The sequence below is a fragment of the Eubalaena glacialis genome, chromosome 2 (assembly GCF_028564815.1).
Source record: "Eubalaena glacialis isolate mEubGla1 chromosome 2, mEubGla1.1.hap2.+ XY, whole genome shotgun sequence".
Lineage (NCBI taxonomy): Eukaryota > Metazoa > Chordata > Mammalia > Artiodactyla > Balaenidae > Eubalaena > Eubalaena glacialis.
Genome location: NC_083717.1, coordinates 100,010,158 through 100,025,239, shown reverse-complemented (window position 1 = coordinate 100,025,239; position 15,082 = coordinate 100,010,158). Strand labels below are relative to the sequence as shown.

General features: G+C 35.7%; 1 protein-coding gene across 1 annotated transcript in view; it reads left to right on the top strand.

Annotated features, from left to right (window-relative positions):
- Window positions 1–14,339, top strand: part of AP4E1 (adaptor related protein complex 4 subunit epsilon 1) — a 64,227-nt gene extending 49,888 nt beyond the window's left edge. The window contains exons 16-21 of the mRNA XM_061182139.1: window positions 1,495–1,618; window positions 5,506–5,764; window positions 9,318–9,875; window positions 11,003–11,193; window positions 12,721–12,878; window positions 13,905–14,339. Of these exons, the coding sequence (XP_061038122.1) occupies window positions 1,495–1,618; window positions 5,506–5,764; window positions 9,318–9,875; window positions 11,003–11,193; window positions 12,721–12,878; window positions 13,905–14,065 (1,451 nt within the window). The 3' untranslated portion in view covers window positions 14,066–14,339. The remainder of the gene's footprint in view (window positions 1–1,494; window positions 1,619–5,505; window positions 5,765–9,317; window positions 9,876–11,002; window positions 11,194–12,720; window positions 12,879–13,904) is intronic.
- Window positions 14,340–15,082: the final 743 nt, after the last annotated feature.

The following is a 15,082-nucleotide window of genomic DNA, read 5'->3' as shown; positions in this document are numbered from 1 at the left end:
AGGTTAAACCAGATGATTGGAAAGCTTAAAATGAGAGGATATTCTATTTGAAAAGGACCTTAGATTTAGACAGGTGGTTTCCAAACATGATTTAGAATCAGAATCACATGGAGTTTTAAAAAAATGATACAGATTTTTGAGACCTACTCCTATACCTTCTGTAACTATATCTCTGAAAGCCTGGTTGTGTGTATAAAAAGATACGTGAGAGATTCTGTGAAGTCAGCTTGTTCCTGGTTATCAAATCAGCACTTGGAAATTGCTGACCTAGTCCGAACCCTTCACTTTACAAAGAAATCAAGATCTAGTTCATAACCTAGTTAACACCCAACCTACATCAAGAACTGGTTCTCCTGATTATTAATTAGCCTGTTATTTTTTTATGGTGAACAGTCATTCCTCTTTTATATCATTCATTTAGCTAACAAGCTAATTTATTTAGTACTGTTTGGATTAGGTGCTGTTTCCTTTGAAGGAGACAGTGTAATATAATGGTTGAGAGTGCAGTTATGGAACCAGAGTATCTGATTTCTCATTTGCCTCTTTCATTTCTTGTCTTTGTACTCTTCAGTGACTTCTTGGCAAGCTCTTTGCCACAGATTCCTCATTTGTAAAATGAGGATAATAATTACAGAAGTTCATATTTTATTTTCTAAGATACTTTTTATGATTTAAGAAGGTCCTTTGTATTATAATCCAGACAGTCCAAAGAGATAATGTGCCAGTTAGGATTAAGTTTAGCTAAATAGCATATTAGAAAACAGAGAAAGCAGGGCTTTATACAAGGCAGAGGGTTATTGCTCTTTCCCATTAAAGAAATCCGGAAGTAGGCAGCCTAGTATTGATGATGGTTTTTTATGAACATAAAAGAGGAAGGAAGAGAGGAAGTTTTTTCTTCCAGGAGGATTCCTCCCAGAAGTTGTACACAAAATGTGTACAAAGGAAAGGAAAGGAATCTGAACCTGGGTAAACCTTGTTTACCTTGTTTACTTGCTGGGTAAACCAAAGCAAAGGAATCTGAACCTGGGTAAACCTTGTTCTTTGTCAGTAAGGGGGATTTCACGTTGAGGGCTCCATCAGTCCAGTTGGTACAGGAATGTGCCTAAGAGCATTTTGTTAAACAGAAACTTGGTCAGCTCTTCATTCATAGTTCATTAAACATTTTTGCATGAGAGCAGCAACTTTTCAGTAGACCTGGTTTATCAGTTGTCTTTCCTAATTGAATTCTTTTTTAGCTTTTAAGGGTGGTAAAAAGATAAAAATGAAAGACTGTCTTTGATTAACTAATTGTGTGAAGACTGTAGTAGAGATTTAATAAATCATAGCTGCTTTATTATTATTGCTATAAATGTTTGATTAGATCATTTCCAAAGTCCCTTCCAGTTTAAAAATTGTCACTGGATTCTAGTCTTCAATTATTCTATTTTTTGCTTTTTTTTCATAATGTTTGCTTTGTTTTAAATATGAACCTCTGTTGTTGTTTTAAAATTCTAGTTCTTAGTTTTGAACCATATGGACTCTCTTTTTCTTCATCTGGCTTCTCTGGACGACAGTCTCCTGCTGGCGTTTCTCTTGGTTCAGATATATCTGGGAATAGTACAGATACCGGGCTAAAAGAGTAAGTTCCTTTCTTATTAAAATTGAGAACATGGGAGTGTTTAAATGTCTTTACATGTTGAAGGATTCCTGAAAGCTAAATTCTGCATGGGTTGTTGTTTCAGCTGTTTCTATTTATTGCTCTCAGGGTATTGACAGTGTATAGCCTGTCCTTGTACTTTAAGAGAGCTTGCTTACTTCCAAGACAGTATAGAATGTATACAAGCTTTACACATAGTAATGATGTGTGTGTTATTACTACATATCAGGCATACACACACACATATATTTTTAAAAAAGTGTATCAGAACTCATATACCCAGGTGAGGTGACTGTTCATATCATTCTGCATTCTCATAATATACTTCTTATAACCATCTCATTGGAAGATTGACGAATATATAGATGAACATAAAGATGATGACTTCACTTGAGAAAGCTGTGTGCTTTGCTCAGAATGCTTTCAGAGCTTCTTTCCAGCCACCTTGAAAATTGGTGATATATTTGTCTAAATGTCTTAACATAGAGTCAAATCTTCATCCTTTTTAGGTAAATTTTGATTTTGGAAATATGAATAAATTACTAGAAATATGATGAAGTTAATAAAATGAGATAATGTATGTAAAGTGCCTCATACAACCCAGTACGTAATAAATGATCGATAAATGGTAGCTACTAAAATTAATAATTGTCATTGCTATCATTATTGTTATTATCCAAAAGCTGAATTTACTACATAAAATTAGTAGTCAAGCTGGATAACTTTGGTCAGTATACCAGTGTGACATAAAGTAATGAAAATGGCTTTCTTGTTTGTGAAGGAGCTTCTTCTAAGAGTTCAAAAATGTTTTGAGTAATGACAACATTGTTAGAATAAATGATAAAATCTCAAAGGTGACAACTTTGAAAGATGACATTTGAACAGACTCAGTAACCTTATTTTATGTTCATTTTTGCATTTGTCAGTCTTCCAGTGATATGGTTATAAGAAGTATTTATCAGAAGAATGACACATAGATTATGAGGAATGTAGAATGATATGCTGATTGAAATGGCATAAGTTCAAAATCTCTCTCTTAGCCTTTTTTTCCTGCTCTGTTGACACCCTTTTCTTTCCCAGACATTTAATTTCAGTATTATAAGCATGGGGAGCAGATACGGTTTGTGAGCATGTGATGGTGGTGGTGATAGCAATTAAGTGCCTCAAACAGGGAATAGAGGGGCAAGGGAAGGAGAGACAGAAACCCTCCAAACCCAGGTAGGAAACGTAGTCCCTTTTGCCTGCACAACAGATGATGGCATCTGCTTTTTTAGTATTGAACTAGGATCTGGCGGACTTGACAGGGCCTTGTAAATCCTGTATGTGTACGTGTACTACCCTCAGAGAAATGACATTTGGCAAAGCTGCTCAGGAATTATACATATGCTGTATTATCATGAAATGCAACATGAGGGATGAATTTAAAATTTCTTTCCAAAGAGGACCACAGCTCACACATTATTTCAGATTAGGAACCTAAGTGGTAATTGGCAAGGTGAATCAGCTTTAGAGAGGAGATGATCATTCTTCTGCAGTCTCTGGCAAGCTGAGAATAAAGTGGGGCAAGCCCAATTTAGCATTTCTTACCTTAAGCCCTATTACGGAGCAGCACCCTACCGCAAATGGGAATTTCTAGAGCTCAAAGTACATTCCTAATCTTTTGAAGGTTGCTTGGCCATAATCTACATCTGTGTTTGAATGGTCTGATTAAAAACAACACAAAGGTATACCATATAAAACCGTGAATTATATTATTATTGTCAAAATCCAGGCAAAGATGACTTATGTTTAAAAATTTTTTTACAGTATGTTTCATATCATAAAGAGGCATATTTTGTGTATGAAATGGCTTTATGCTGCTCTCTTAATTATCTACCTCCTTTTTAGACTTTCTGTATGTAATGCATGACAGTGAAAATTTATGTTGATAATAGGCATATATGCAGGCTCCTTTTTCCTCCCCTTCTCATTTTTGCCTGTTATTGTGGGTTGAATTCCCTGGGAAGTGCATTCCAAGGTGGAATTTAGCATGCAGAATATTAAGGAGTGCCCTTGGCATCAACAACTGTGGAAGGAAGGGAAAAGAAGAGGGTTTGGGCAGAGGAAGAAGTTAAGAAGCAATGCAGTGCTAACAACAGTGTCTGCTGACCCCATAGGAAGCTCTGAAGCTAGAATGGCCCATCTGAGCTGTCCTGAGTTGGGCTAAAACGGGTGGCCAGGACTCTATACTTCTGTTCATCAATTATTGGATATGGGCTGCCCTGGAAAAGGGCATGATCTGCAGTTGAGGTGACTCTCTGCAACTGAGGCAAATCCCTAAGGGTGCTATGCTCCTAACAGCTGCGCCAACAAAGTCCTTCATTGAAGGGGGATCTGGATGGAACATCCCAGGGTCTACCACACCTACGTTTTTTTAGTTAAACTAATATTTGAATCATTCGGGGAGTTGCTCTTTTTTATTCCCCCCCCCCCCCAATAATTAAAGGATATGTTTTGGTAAACAGGGTTACAAAAAACACTGTAATCCTGCTGTGGGCATTCATGAATCCTTTTGAGTTGTTGCTGTTGAGCATCCTAGAAATGCTGGGGTCACATTAGGGGTTCCCCTGATGACTTTTTTGTCTGTTCACACAAGATCAACCAGTTTTCTTCTAAGAGGTTTGATAGATAACTAACAGTTTTGGTTGTTTTTTTAACTTTTTAGAAAACTCTTTTGGTACTTGAAAGAAAGGGACGAATGAAGATATTTGTAAAGGAACATTCAGCAATAAAATTCATTGAGTAGGAATGGACTAATTCACTATAGGGTGTTCTTTATTAACATTAGACTTTATTTTAGCCAGTTGGTGCTTAATAGCATTAGTTCTTCACTCAGTATGAAGTATAATGATCTGTTTTTGTTTCTGGCATACTACAGAAAATCAAACTGACTATGATTCCAACAAATTAAAATGGAATAATAGTCAGTACAGATATTTCTCAATCCTTCTTTTAGATTCATTTCACAATCTGCCTATCTTGTAGTACAAATTTTAAAAATTCAGTTTTGGATCATGAGAGGGATACTTAAATGAGCCAGTGCCAAGGACACATGGTTCTTATATGAAAACAATAGAGGCAGTCTTTGGCTGTTTCAGCCTGCACTTATGATTCACAGCTGTAGCTTTTGGGACAACAGGAGGTGAGTCCTAATTCTAATCACAACTTTATTCTTTTTCATCTCAGATATAAAAAAACTCCTAACCTTCATGCTTTTTCCAAAAATACTACTGTTTTCTTCTACAGATCAAACCTCATTCATTTTTATAAATGTACATTTATAATAGTTGAAAGTGTAGCTTGTGCTCACATTAAGAAAACCTTGTGGATTAAAGGTAAATTTACACATAGGAGTAGATTTGAATGATTTTTTTTTTTTTTTTTGCTCTAAACAGGATTTTATGTAGTGAATTTATGTAGTGTTAATTCCTTCACTGAATGATTATAGGTATGAAACTTACATCATTTCTGATCTTTAACCCATCAGAATTAAAGATATTTTTGAAAAGTCAATAGGTGAAAGGAACTGATTTACAGTAGTTCTATTTTTGGACATCTTATTCAAGGAATTAAATGAAAATTAAATAATATGAAATTTTTAACTAAGTCTAGAGTTCTGTTGCCTTAAATCTTTTGGCTGAAGAGTTAGGGGAGGTTGGCTATAACTAAAATAAAATCTAAAGATCTAGGTTTTATTTCTGGCACATAGAATATAATATGAAAGCTATTTCTAAAAGGTCATGACAATGATGTGTTTTTAAAAACGCCTCAAGAAGGTAACTATTTAGCAATTATTTAAATTGACTTGATTTCATTATCAATCTCCTTAGGACAAATAGCTTGAAGCTGGAAGGCATAAAGAAATTGTGGGGGAAAGAGGGCTATCTTCCCAAGAAGGAAAGCAAAACTGGTGATGAAACAGAAGCTCTGCCAGTTCCTCAAGAGAATATAATAATGGAGAATGTAGATCAAATTATAACAAAAAAGGATCAATCTCAAGTCCTTACCCAATCTAAAGAGGAGAAAGAAAAGCAGCTGCTGGCATCATCATTATTTGTTGGACTAGGATCAGAAAGTACAATCAATTTGGTAAGTAGTCAGTTATATTCCTTTGAGAATCTGTGTTCCCTGTTTTGAACAAAAAAACTGGCTCTACAAAAGCTCATGGCTGTTATCTATACACATGGTAGGAATGGCTTCCCCAGCTCCAGAGCCACCAGTGACATACCTTTTATATTCCTGAAAGAGAAAATCTAATTGGCTTAGCTTCAGTCAGGTATTCTCTTTAGTCCAGTCAGTTGGGGCAAGAGTCCGGGTCCAAATTAAGTTACAAATATGACCATGTGTATTCTCACCCCCACTGTTGGAGAGGACAGGTCTCAGTGGAAAGGGGACTTGATGGAAATATTACCAATAGTAATAGTTCAACAATATTGATATGTCTGTGGAAAAAGTACTTCTTAAAATGGTATTTTTAATAGTGAAAAAGAGGAATCAATTTTGATGTCCTAACAGGAGAATTGGTACATAAATTATACTAGCTCTGAATATTACTTCGTCATTAAAAATGATACATACTGCATTGTAAAATTAATACTTATATATTAAGCAAAAAAAGCAGAATATGCAGTTTTACTTATACCTTGCTTAAAACTGTTAAGATAAAAGTATATTGAGGTTGAAAGGAATTATACAAAAATGAAAATTATATTCAGACATTATGATTATTATTTTCAAAACTTTTTATGCCGATATATTATTCTCTTAGTAAAAAAATGAAAAACTGGAGTGAAGGACAAGTGCTATTTTTGGGTGTCTGAGAATTCCACATGTAATTTTCTGTTTGGTGGGCAGATGATCCCACCTAGTGCAAAACTGTGATTAGAGCTGTATTTTCTTCAGTTTTACATCATCACAGTTCTTTCATCCTCCATTTCCCTTGGTGGAATTTCCCTTCATCTCTGTCAACACTAGGCCAGTCTCTAGGCTACACTCTTTGCCTGTATCTCTTTCTTTTTTAGATCCCATTTTTTTCAGACTTGATATTCCTTTCTAAGAAAAAGCAAATTCAGCCTAAAAGTATTAATAAGTGTCTTAATGCTGTTTCAGTCAGCATTTGTAGTTCAGCAGAAGAGTGACTGATTTTGGGTCTTTGAGCTGTTCCAGCAGGCCGTGCTGAGGGTACCAGAGAATGATCTGGCACTGATAGGGCAAGTTCTCAGTGGTCAGAGTGCATCAAGTTCAGAGTGCATTCAGGCTTATGGAGCCCTGATTTGTGAACCTCATTGCTGGTGTTGAAGGATTCCTGCCTTCTCAACGAAGTGCATAGCTTTCAGTTAGAGTCTTTCTCTGGAGAACATTCAGGGTGATAAATTAATTACCAGACTTTTTTGTGGTGGGCTTGAAATCAGAAATGTAATTAGGATGTTTTTCTATTTAAGTTAGGTTAAATCCTTTTTGGGTTTCCCCTTAAATTTTTCTTTTCCCCTCAGCTATCACTAGAATAGTTGAAAAAAAAAAAAAGAGGTTATTTCCCTGTTTTATAGGGCTGTGAATTCTATGAGGAGCTATAACTCAGATGGCACCTTGCAGAAAGGAGGGGAAGCAAATAATTACATAAAATTAGCATGTATTCTCTTACCCCTCATCCCCAACTTTTCCTCTCTCACTCGGGCAAAGCAGACAGGATTGGCACTGGATATGCTTCATCTGTATCATAAGTCCTTCTGCATGGCTGCTTTTCTCTAGCAATCCTATTCTCTTCTGATTTTTCTAGTGTTTAAGGTTCTCAGTTACATAGATCTAGGCTGTATTGAGTATTTCATTTTAACTAGCTTTTAGGTCTGTGGTCCGTTTTGAGTTAATTTTTTTACATAGTTCACTGTAGGGGTTAAGGTTTTTTTTTTTCTTCCCATCTTTGCCTTTTATTTCACCTTCATTTAAAAAAGTATTTTCTCTGGGTTGTGAACCTGAGGTTGACTGTTTCTTTTCTTTAAGAAATTTAACAAAGATGTCTCTCTGGTGTGTTCTGGCTTGTGTAGCTTCTAACTAACAGCAGATTAGACAGCGCAGAAGAAAAGATCGGGGACTTCCCTGGTGGTCCAGTGGTTAAGACTCCACACTCCCAATGCAGGGGGCCCGTGTTTGATCCCTGGTCAGAGAACTAGATCCTACATCCTGCAACTAAAGATCCCGCGTGCTGCAACTAAAGATCCTGCATGCTGCAACTAAAAGATCCCACATGCCGCAACGAAGATCCTGTGTGCCACAGCTAAGACGCAGCACATCCAAATAAATAAATAAATAAATATTTTAAAAAGTAAAGATCGTACACTTGAAGACAAAGTAATAGAAACTATCCAAAATGAAACACAGAGAGAAAGAAAAGACAAAACAAAAAACAAAAAACCCAGAGCATCAGTGACCTGAGGAACAATATTGAGCAGTCTAATGTACATCTAATTCGAGTCCCATGGCTACTGGAAATGGAAGTCCTCCTCTCCCCAAAACCCCCAACTTTTAAAATTAATTAATTAATTAATTAATTAATTAATTAATTTTGGCTGCACTGGGTCTTCTCTAGTTGTGGCGTGTGGGCTCTCTAGTTGCAGCATACAGGCTCTAGAGCACGTGGGCTCAGTAGTTGTGGCACATGGGCTTAGTTGCAGTATGTGGGATCTTAGTTCCCCAACCAGGGATCAAACCTGGAGCGTGGAGTCTTAACCACTGGACCTCCAGGGAAGTCCCCCAACTTGTTTTCATTTTTGTGTTAAAATAATGTTAGTTCTTGTTTGATGGCTTCTGAATTGAAAGGTAGAGACAAACTTAGCTGCTGAGACTTGGAAGAGAGCTAGAATTCTGGTTGACTAGAATTGTGTGAAGGGTGGCCACTCAGTGTTAAAGCCCCCAGGAGGATGAACTTAAAGTAGACCCAGTCTGCTGCACTGATTCTACATAGAACTTTGTGAGGCAAGGGGGCACTTGAGCCATCACTCTTCTTAGATGGATTTGCAGACATTTCCTTGGGAGGCTTAGCTCAAGAATGGCAAGTTTGCTGTTCCCATCTCCTGAGTCTGTACCAGACATCACTAGTTATTTTTAGAATTCTTTCCTGCTGTGTGTTCCAGTCAGCCACACTAGCTGATTCTTGAGGTGAAGTCAGTTTTTCTTCCCTGTTTGTCAACTCACAGGTCATGAAAACAGGATTATTATAGATTACTGAACCAAAGTTTGACCCATCCCTGTATTTGAGGGTATCTTAGCTTCTACAGGACAACTCTGGAAACTCAAAAAATGGCTAACTTTCTCACTATTTTTAATTTGTGCAGTTCTGTACTCTAGTTTTCTTAAGTCTAACAAGTTTTTAGAATTGTTCATGATTGACTTTTTGACCTTGTTTCTTTTTCTGATTTTATGTGTTTTTAGTGAGAAATAGATTTAGCTTACTAGTTCAAAGTTATGTAGCTGTCAGAATTTTAGGACTTAACATTTTATTCATCTCTGAATTTTTGTTAATCTATGCTTTATAGGTAGAACCTTAGCAAGTTAGTACATTGCTCATTTGAAATTATAAAAAAAAAGTTTAAAACTCATGACTTCGTAGAATGGTTTCTTTTTCTATTATTATGTTTTATCTTTGCAGCTAGGAAAAGCAGATACCCTTTCTCACAAGTTCAGAAGAAAATCAAAAGTCAAGGAAACCAAAAGTGGGCAAACAACCACTGCTCAAAATATGACCCGTTCTTCCTTTAGTTCTTCATCAAATATGACTTATGAAGAAGACTATTATTTGGATAATTTGCAGGATAGAGGAGACAAAGAAGTAAAGAAATTTTCTCTTAATTCAGAACTTTTGGATTCTGAGTCACTCACAGAACTGCCCTTGGTTGAGAAAATCTCAAATTGCAGGCTGTCTACACCCTCTTTGTTTGCTGATAACAACATGGAAGTTTTTCACCCTCCTCAGTCCACTGCAGCCTCACTTGCCAATGAAATCTCTTTAGCTTCTTCTTTGTTGGAAGAAACTACTGAACACATGCATTCAGATCTTATAGAGGTCTGTAATAATGAAACCATATCAGTGTCTTCTTACAAAATTTGGAAAGATGAGTGTTTGTTGATGGTCTGGTCAGTTTTTAATAAGAGTGCTTCAGAACTGAAAAGTGCTAACTTAGAAATTGCTCCTGCAGAAAATTTCAAGGTAAGACAATGAATTACTTAATGTTTCTTAGTGTAAGAAACATTACTTAGTGTTTTTGCTGTTGACTCATTTGATGGCTTGTAAATTTCTCCCACATCCTTCTTTCGTCTTTAGCAAAAACAGTGAAAGACAGATTGTTTTATTATTTTAAGTAGGAAAAATTTATTCAAAACAGACAAGGAAACATAATAAATACGTATTGGGGAAGACTGAGAAAACTGACCCAATTTCTTCTATGAGCTAGAATGCATTGAATGGGATACCACCTGGGCCTGACCTGGGCAGAAGTTCCTGACTGTAGATGTGCATTAGAATCACCTGTGGAACTTAAAAACACAAAACAAAACCCAATTCAGTTGTCTGAGCTTTACCACCAGAGCTTGAGTAAGGGTGGAGAATGAGAGGGAAAGATATTTTTTTTTTTTTTTTGCACTCTCCTAGCTTTAAAAATCTGGTGCTAGGGGCTTCCGTGGTGGTCAAGTGGTAAAGAATCCACCTTCCAATGTAGGGACACAGGTTCGATCCCTGGTCAGGGAACTAAGATCCCACATGCCCCCGGGCAACTAAGCCTGCGCACCACAACTACTGAGCTCACGTGCCTCAACAAGAGCCCGCGTGCAGCAAACTATAGAGCACGCACGCCCTGGAGCCTGTGCGCCACAACTAGAGAGAAGCCCGTGCACCACAGCGAAGAGCCTGCGTGCCACAACAAAAGATCCCACATGCCTCAACGATCCCACATACCTCAGTGAAGCTCCTGCATGCCGCAGCTAAGACCTGATGCAGCCAAAAAAAATAAATTAATTAAAAAAAAAAACTGGTACTAGCTAGTATTGAGAGCCACATGACTAGAGTTTAATCTGTTTTTTGTTGTTGTTAAACCATACAGACATTTTCATTGTAATGCTGTTTGTTACATAATTCTGACCTATGCATTATTATTTCTTAATTATCTGTGCTAGTGAATTTTTCTCAAGTGAAGTTGTCAGTTATCTTCATGGTGTGGCTTGTTATTAACATCTTACAATTGTATGCTTTTGTACCACTTCAATTAGATAGAAAATTGTTATTCATATGATAGCCTGTATTGATCCCTTCTTCAATACTTACATTACTTTTATTTACAGATCACTGAGCAACCTGGATGCTGCTTGCCTGTAATAGAAGCAGAAAGCACCAAAAACTTTCAATACAGTGTGCAGATGGAAAAACCTTTTACAGAAGGGAATCTTTCTGGTTTTATAAATTATCAAGTGATGGATACTCATCCTGTTCAGCTCGAATTTTCAGTAAACTTATCACTATTAGATTTCATTAGGTAAATATTTTTTAGAATATTAATTCAAGTTATTCATTCATTCAGCAAATATTTATTAGGCCTCTTCTCTGGACAGAGCACTGTACTAGGTGCTAGGGAGTGTAACAACTCAAAACTACACATACCCCTACGTTTAGGGAGTGTTCAGTCTAGGGAGGAGACATCGAACAATCACATAAATGCATGTATAATTGTGAATTGTGCTATGAACAGGAGGTAAATGGTATGATGGGCCATTATAATGTGGGACCTGATATAGGTTCGAGTTGGCTAGTGATCTTGGAGAACTTCTGAGAGAAAGTAATATTAAAGTAATGTTTAAACTGAAATAATTTCAAAGATTCTGCCTGACTTTTTAAAAAGCTTTTAAAGTTTCTTTCATTTGTGTTTCATTTATTTGATTAATTCTTTCATAAAGTCTGTTCATTAAGTTTTAGAGATCTGCAAGAAAATGGCTCAACAAAGTTACTAAACTTTTATTAGACATACAGTATTTAGTATTATACTAGCATTGTGCAGTTACCCAAATAATTGAAAACAACCTGTTAACCCTTCAGCTCTTGTTTAGTATTATGAATATATTATACTGTATTCAAACATTTTTAAAAATGAAGGCTGCCTGAACCAATAATGCAGAATACCAATGAATATCTGTAAAAAAATTTTTTTAACCTTCACACATCTACCTGTGTTAGACTACTATAATTTTTGCCCATTCTTTAAAGTCTTTTAGTAAGAACATGTTTATCAATCTGTCAGAGTATTTATTTATACCTGTGGTGCTGAAAAGATAGAATCTAGCCTTCAAAAAACTTACATTCTGTGACTATGAAGGTATGTCCCATGGTGAACATTAGTAACCTGAAGAAGCACAACATATATGACACAGACGGTTCTTCTGTGCTTATTAATAAAATCCTCTGTATCTTAAAAAAATATTTTTCCTAATTATAAATTCAATACATAGTTATAAAGATTTAAATGCTACAGAAAAATATAAGTAGAATATAAAAATTTCCTATAATTCCTCGCAGAGATACCCCATTGTTAACTATTTGATCTTCAGTCACCTGAACCATTTAAAAAATACATTTATTAAAATCCTTTCTCTTCGTCCAGTTTGCTTAAGGTGCTAGGTCTTTGTATTCTTACTCTTGTACATGACTTTGATAGAGTATCTCATCCCCAAATCTAAAGTATACATGAAAGAAAAGTTTTATATTTGAATGATTCATGAAATTACTTGGTGAGATTTTACTGTAATGACTAATACTCAGAAAAAGAGAGAACTGGGTGATTTATTGAAAAGACATTTGTTCTTTAATAACATTTGCTTTCAGCATTTTCTTCAGGTTGGAAGATAATGGTAAGTATTCTAATCATATTTGGTTTAAAAAACATAGATTTTGTGGGATTTAGATTTACAATGATTTTTTTTATTCCCATGAGTCATTTGAAATGTATTTGTCTGTTTAGAATCATTTCATTCTTAATGGACATAAATCTAATTTAAAAAATTATTTTCAGGCCATTAAAAATCTCGACTGAAGACTTTGGTAAACTCTGGTTATCCTTCGCAAATGATGTGAAACAAAATGTAAAGATGTCAGAATCACAAGCTGCTCTGCCTTCTACCTTAAAGGCCCTGCAACAGGAACTAAGACTTCATGTTGTTGACATTATAGGTTTGTAGTGTTCTAAAAAGGCAATCTTGTGTTTATAGGGGCTTTCTTACAATCAGAAAACAAATCAACTCTTATAAGTGTCAGATTTCTCAGAGCTGTATTTCATGTTATGAGTATCTTTCAGATAAGTGTGTTGTTCAGACTTTATTAAAGAATTTTTTTGTGTGGTAAAATATATATAACAAAATTTACCATTTTAACCATTTTTAAATGTACAGATTAGTGGCATTAAATACATTCATGTTGTGCAGCCATTGCCACCATCATCTCCAGAACTTTTTCCTCTTTCCTAACTAAAACTGTACCCATTAAACACTAACTCCCCATTGCCCCTCCCTCTCCAGCCCTTCACAACCACCATTCTATTTTCTGTCTCTATGAATTTGACTACTCTAGTTACCTCATCTAAGTAGAATCATACAATATTTGTCCTTTTGTGACTGACTGATTTCACTTATCATAATGTCTTCAAGGTTCATCCATGTTATGTGTCAAAATTTCCTTCCTTTTTAAGCCTGAATATTCCATTTTACGAATATACCACATTTGTTAATCTTTTGTTGGACACTGGGGTTGCTTCCACCTTTTGGCTATTGTGAATAACGCTGCTTTGAACATGGGTGTACAAATAAATCTGTGTTTGAGTCCCTGCTTTCAGTTCTTTCGGTTATATACCCAGAAGTAGAATTGCTGAGTCATATGGTAATTCTATATTTAATTTTTGGAGAAACTGTCATGTTGTTTTCCACAGCAACTGCACCATTTACATTCAGCAATGCACGGGGGTTGCAGTTACTTCACATCCTCACCAACACTTATTTATTTATTTATTTATTTATTTATTTTGATAATCACCATCTTAATGGGTATGAACTAGTATCTCACTTTAGTTTTGATTTGCATTTCCTTAATGATCAGTGTTGTTGAATATCTTTTCATGTGCTTATTGGCCATTTGTATATCTTCTTTGTAGAAATGTCTGTTAAGTCTTTGTATTAAAGAATTTCTCACTTTGTTTTGCTGTAGGCAATGAAGGGCTGTTGGCCTGTCAGCTGCTCCCATCCATCCCCTGCTTGCTGCATTTCCGAGTTCATGGTGACATGTTAGCCCTGTGGTTCAGATCCTCCTGCTCTACTCTTCCTGATTATTTACTATATCAGTGTCAAAAGGTGATGGAAGGATCCTAGCAGAAGCTCTGCTTATATTTTACTCCATCAAAATAAATGGTTTACATAGATAAACTTATTTACCAAAGTAAAAAGGACTCATGGTACTTCTAATGAAAATGGGGATTATTATGAGTTGTGGTTTTATGTGTTTTCTTTATGATTCCTGATCAAGAAAGATCCCCAAGAAACTGTACCCCTAACCTTTTACTCAGGATTGTACAGTATGTTTGGGTCCTAAAACAGTGACCTAAGCTAATGTTATAAACTGCTAATGATTTATATATCACTTAGTGTAGAGGGACTGAAAATATTTATTTTGTTATAAATAATTTTATAGCAGATTTACTCTAGTGCTAGCTGATTTATAGTAAAGCCAAGTCTCAGTTCTCTGCATTAATGGAGGGGAGACATGGACTTAATAATCCCAAATTGAATTCAAATTTGGCTTTGGAATGCAATGTATGTTTTTTGGTAGGCAAGTCATTACTTTCAATGATGTTTTGCTTAGATCAGTATTGAACTAAGTTGGCACAGCACACACTAATAGTTCAGGAGATCCATGAGCATGTTGGATATTGGGGGGATCCAATCTGTGGTACAGTTTTTATTATAGGTAACTTGTTACACATAATTGCAGACAGTTAGGCTATAAAATTTGTTTCCACTTGCGTTTATTTTTAAAATTCAAAGTGAATCACTGTATTCTTGTTTTACAAACTCAGAGCCATTTACAAAATATTGTATAGAAACAAAACCTGTAAGAGCACACAGTACTAAAGCAAACAGATATAAAAGGACTTCTTAGTTATGGCAAATATCTTAGTTTCCACTTGGGTTTTTTTTTTTGGCAAATTAAAATTTGTGATTAGAGTATAAATGGCAAAACCATCTTTCCTGGGCTTTGAGTCCACTAGTACTCAATGGATACAACCAGAAGAGTGACTGTCTAAGTATACCATACAGGTTCTTCAGTAAAATATATGATTTTTATGTTATAGTTGTGCCTATATATATGGCCTTTGTCAGAAAAGAGGT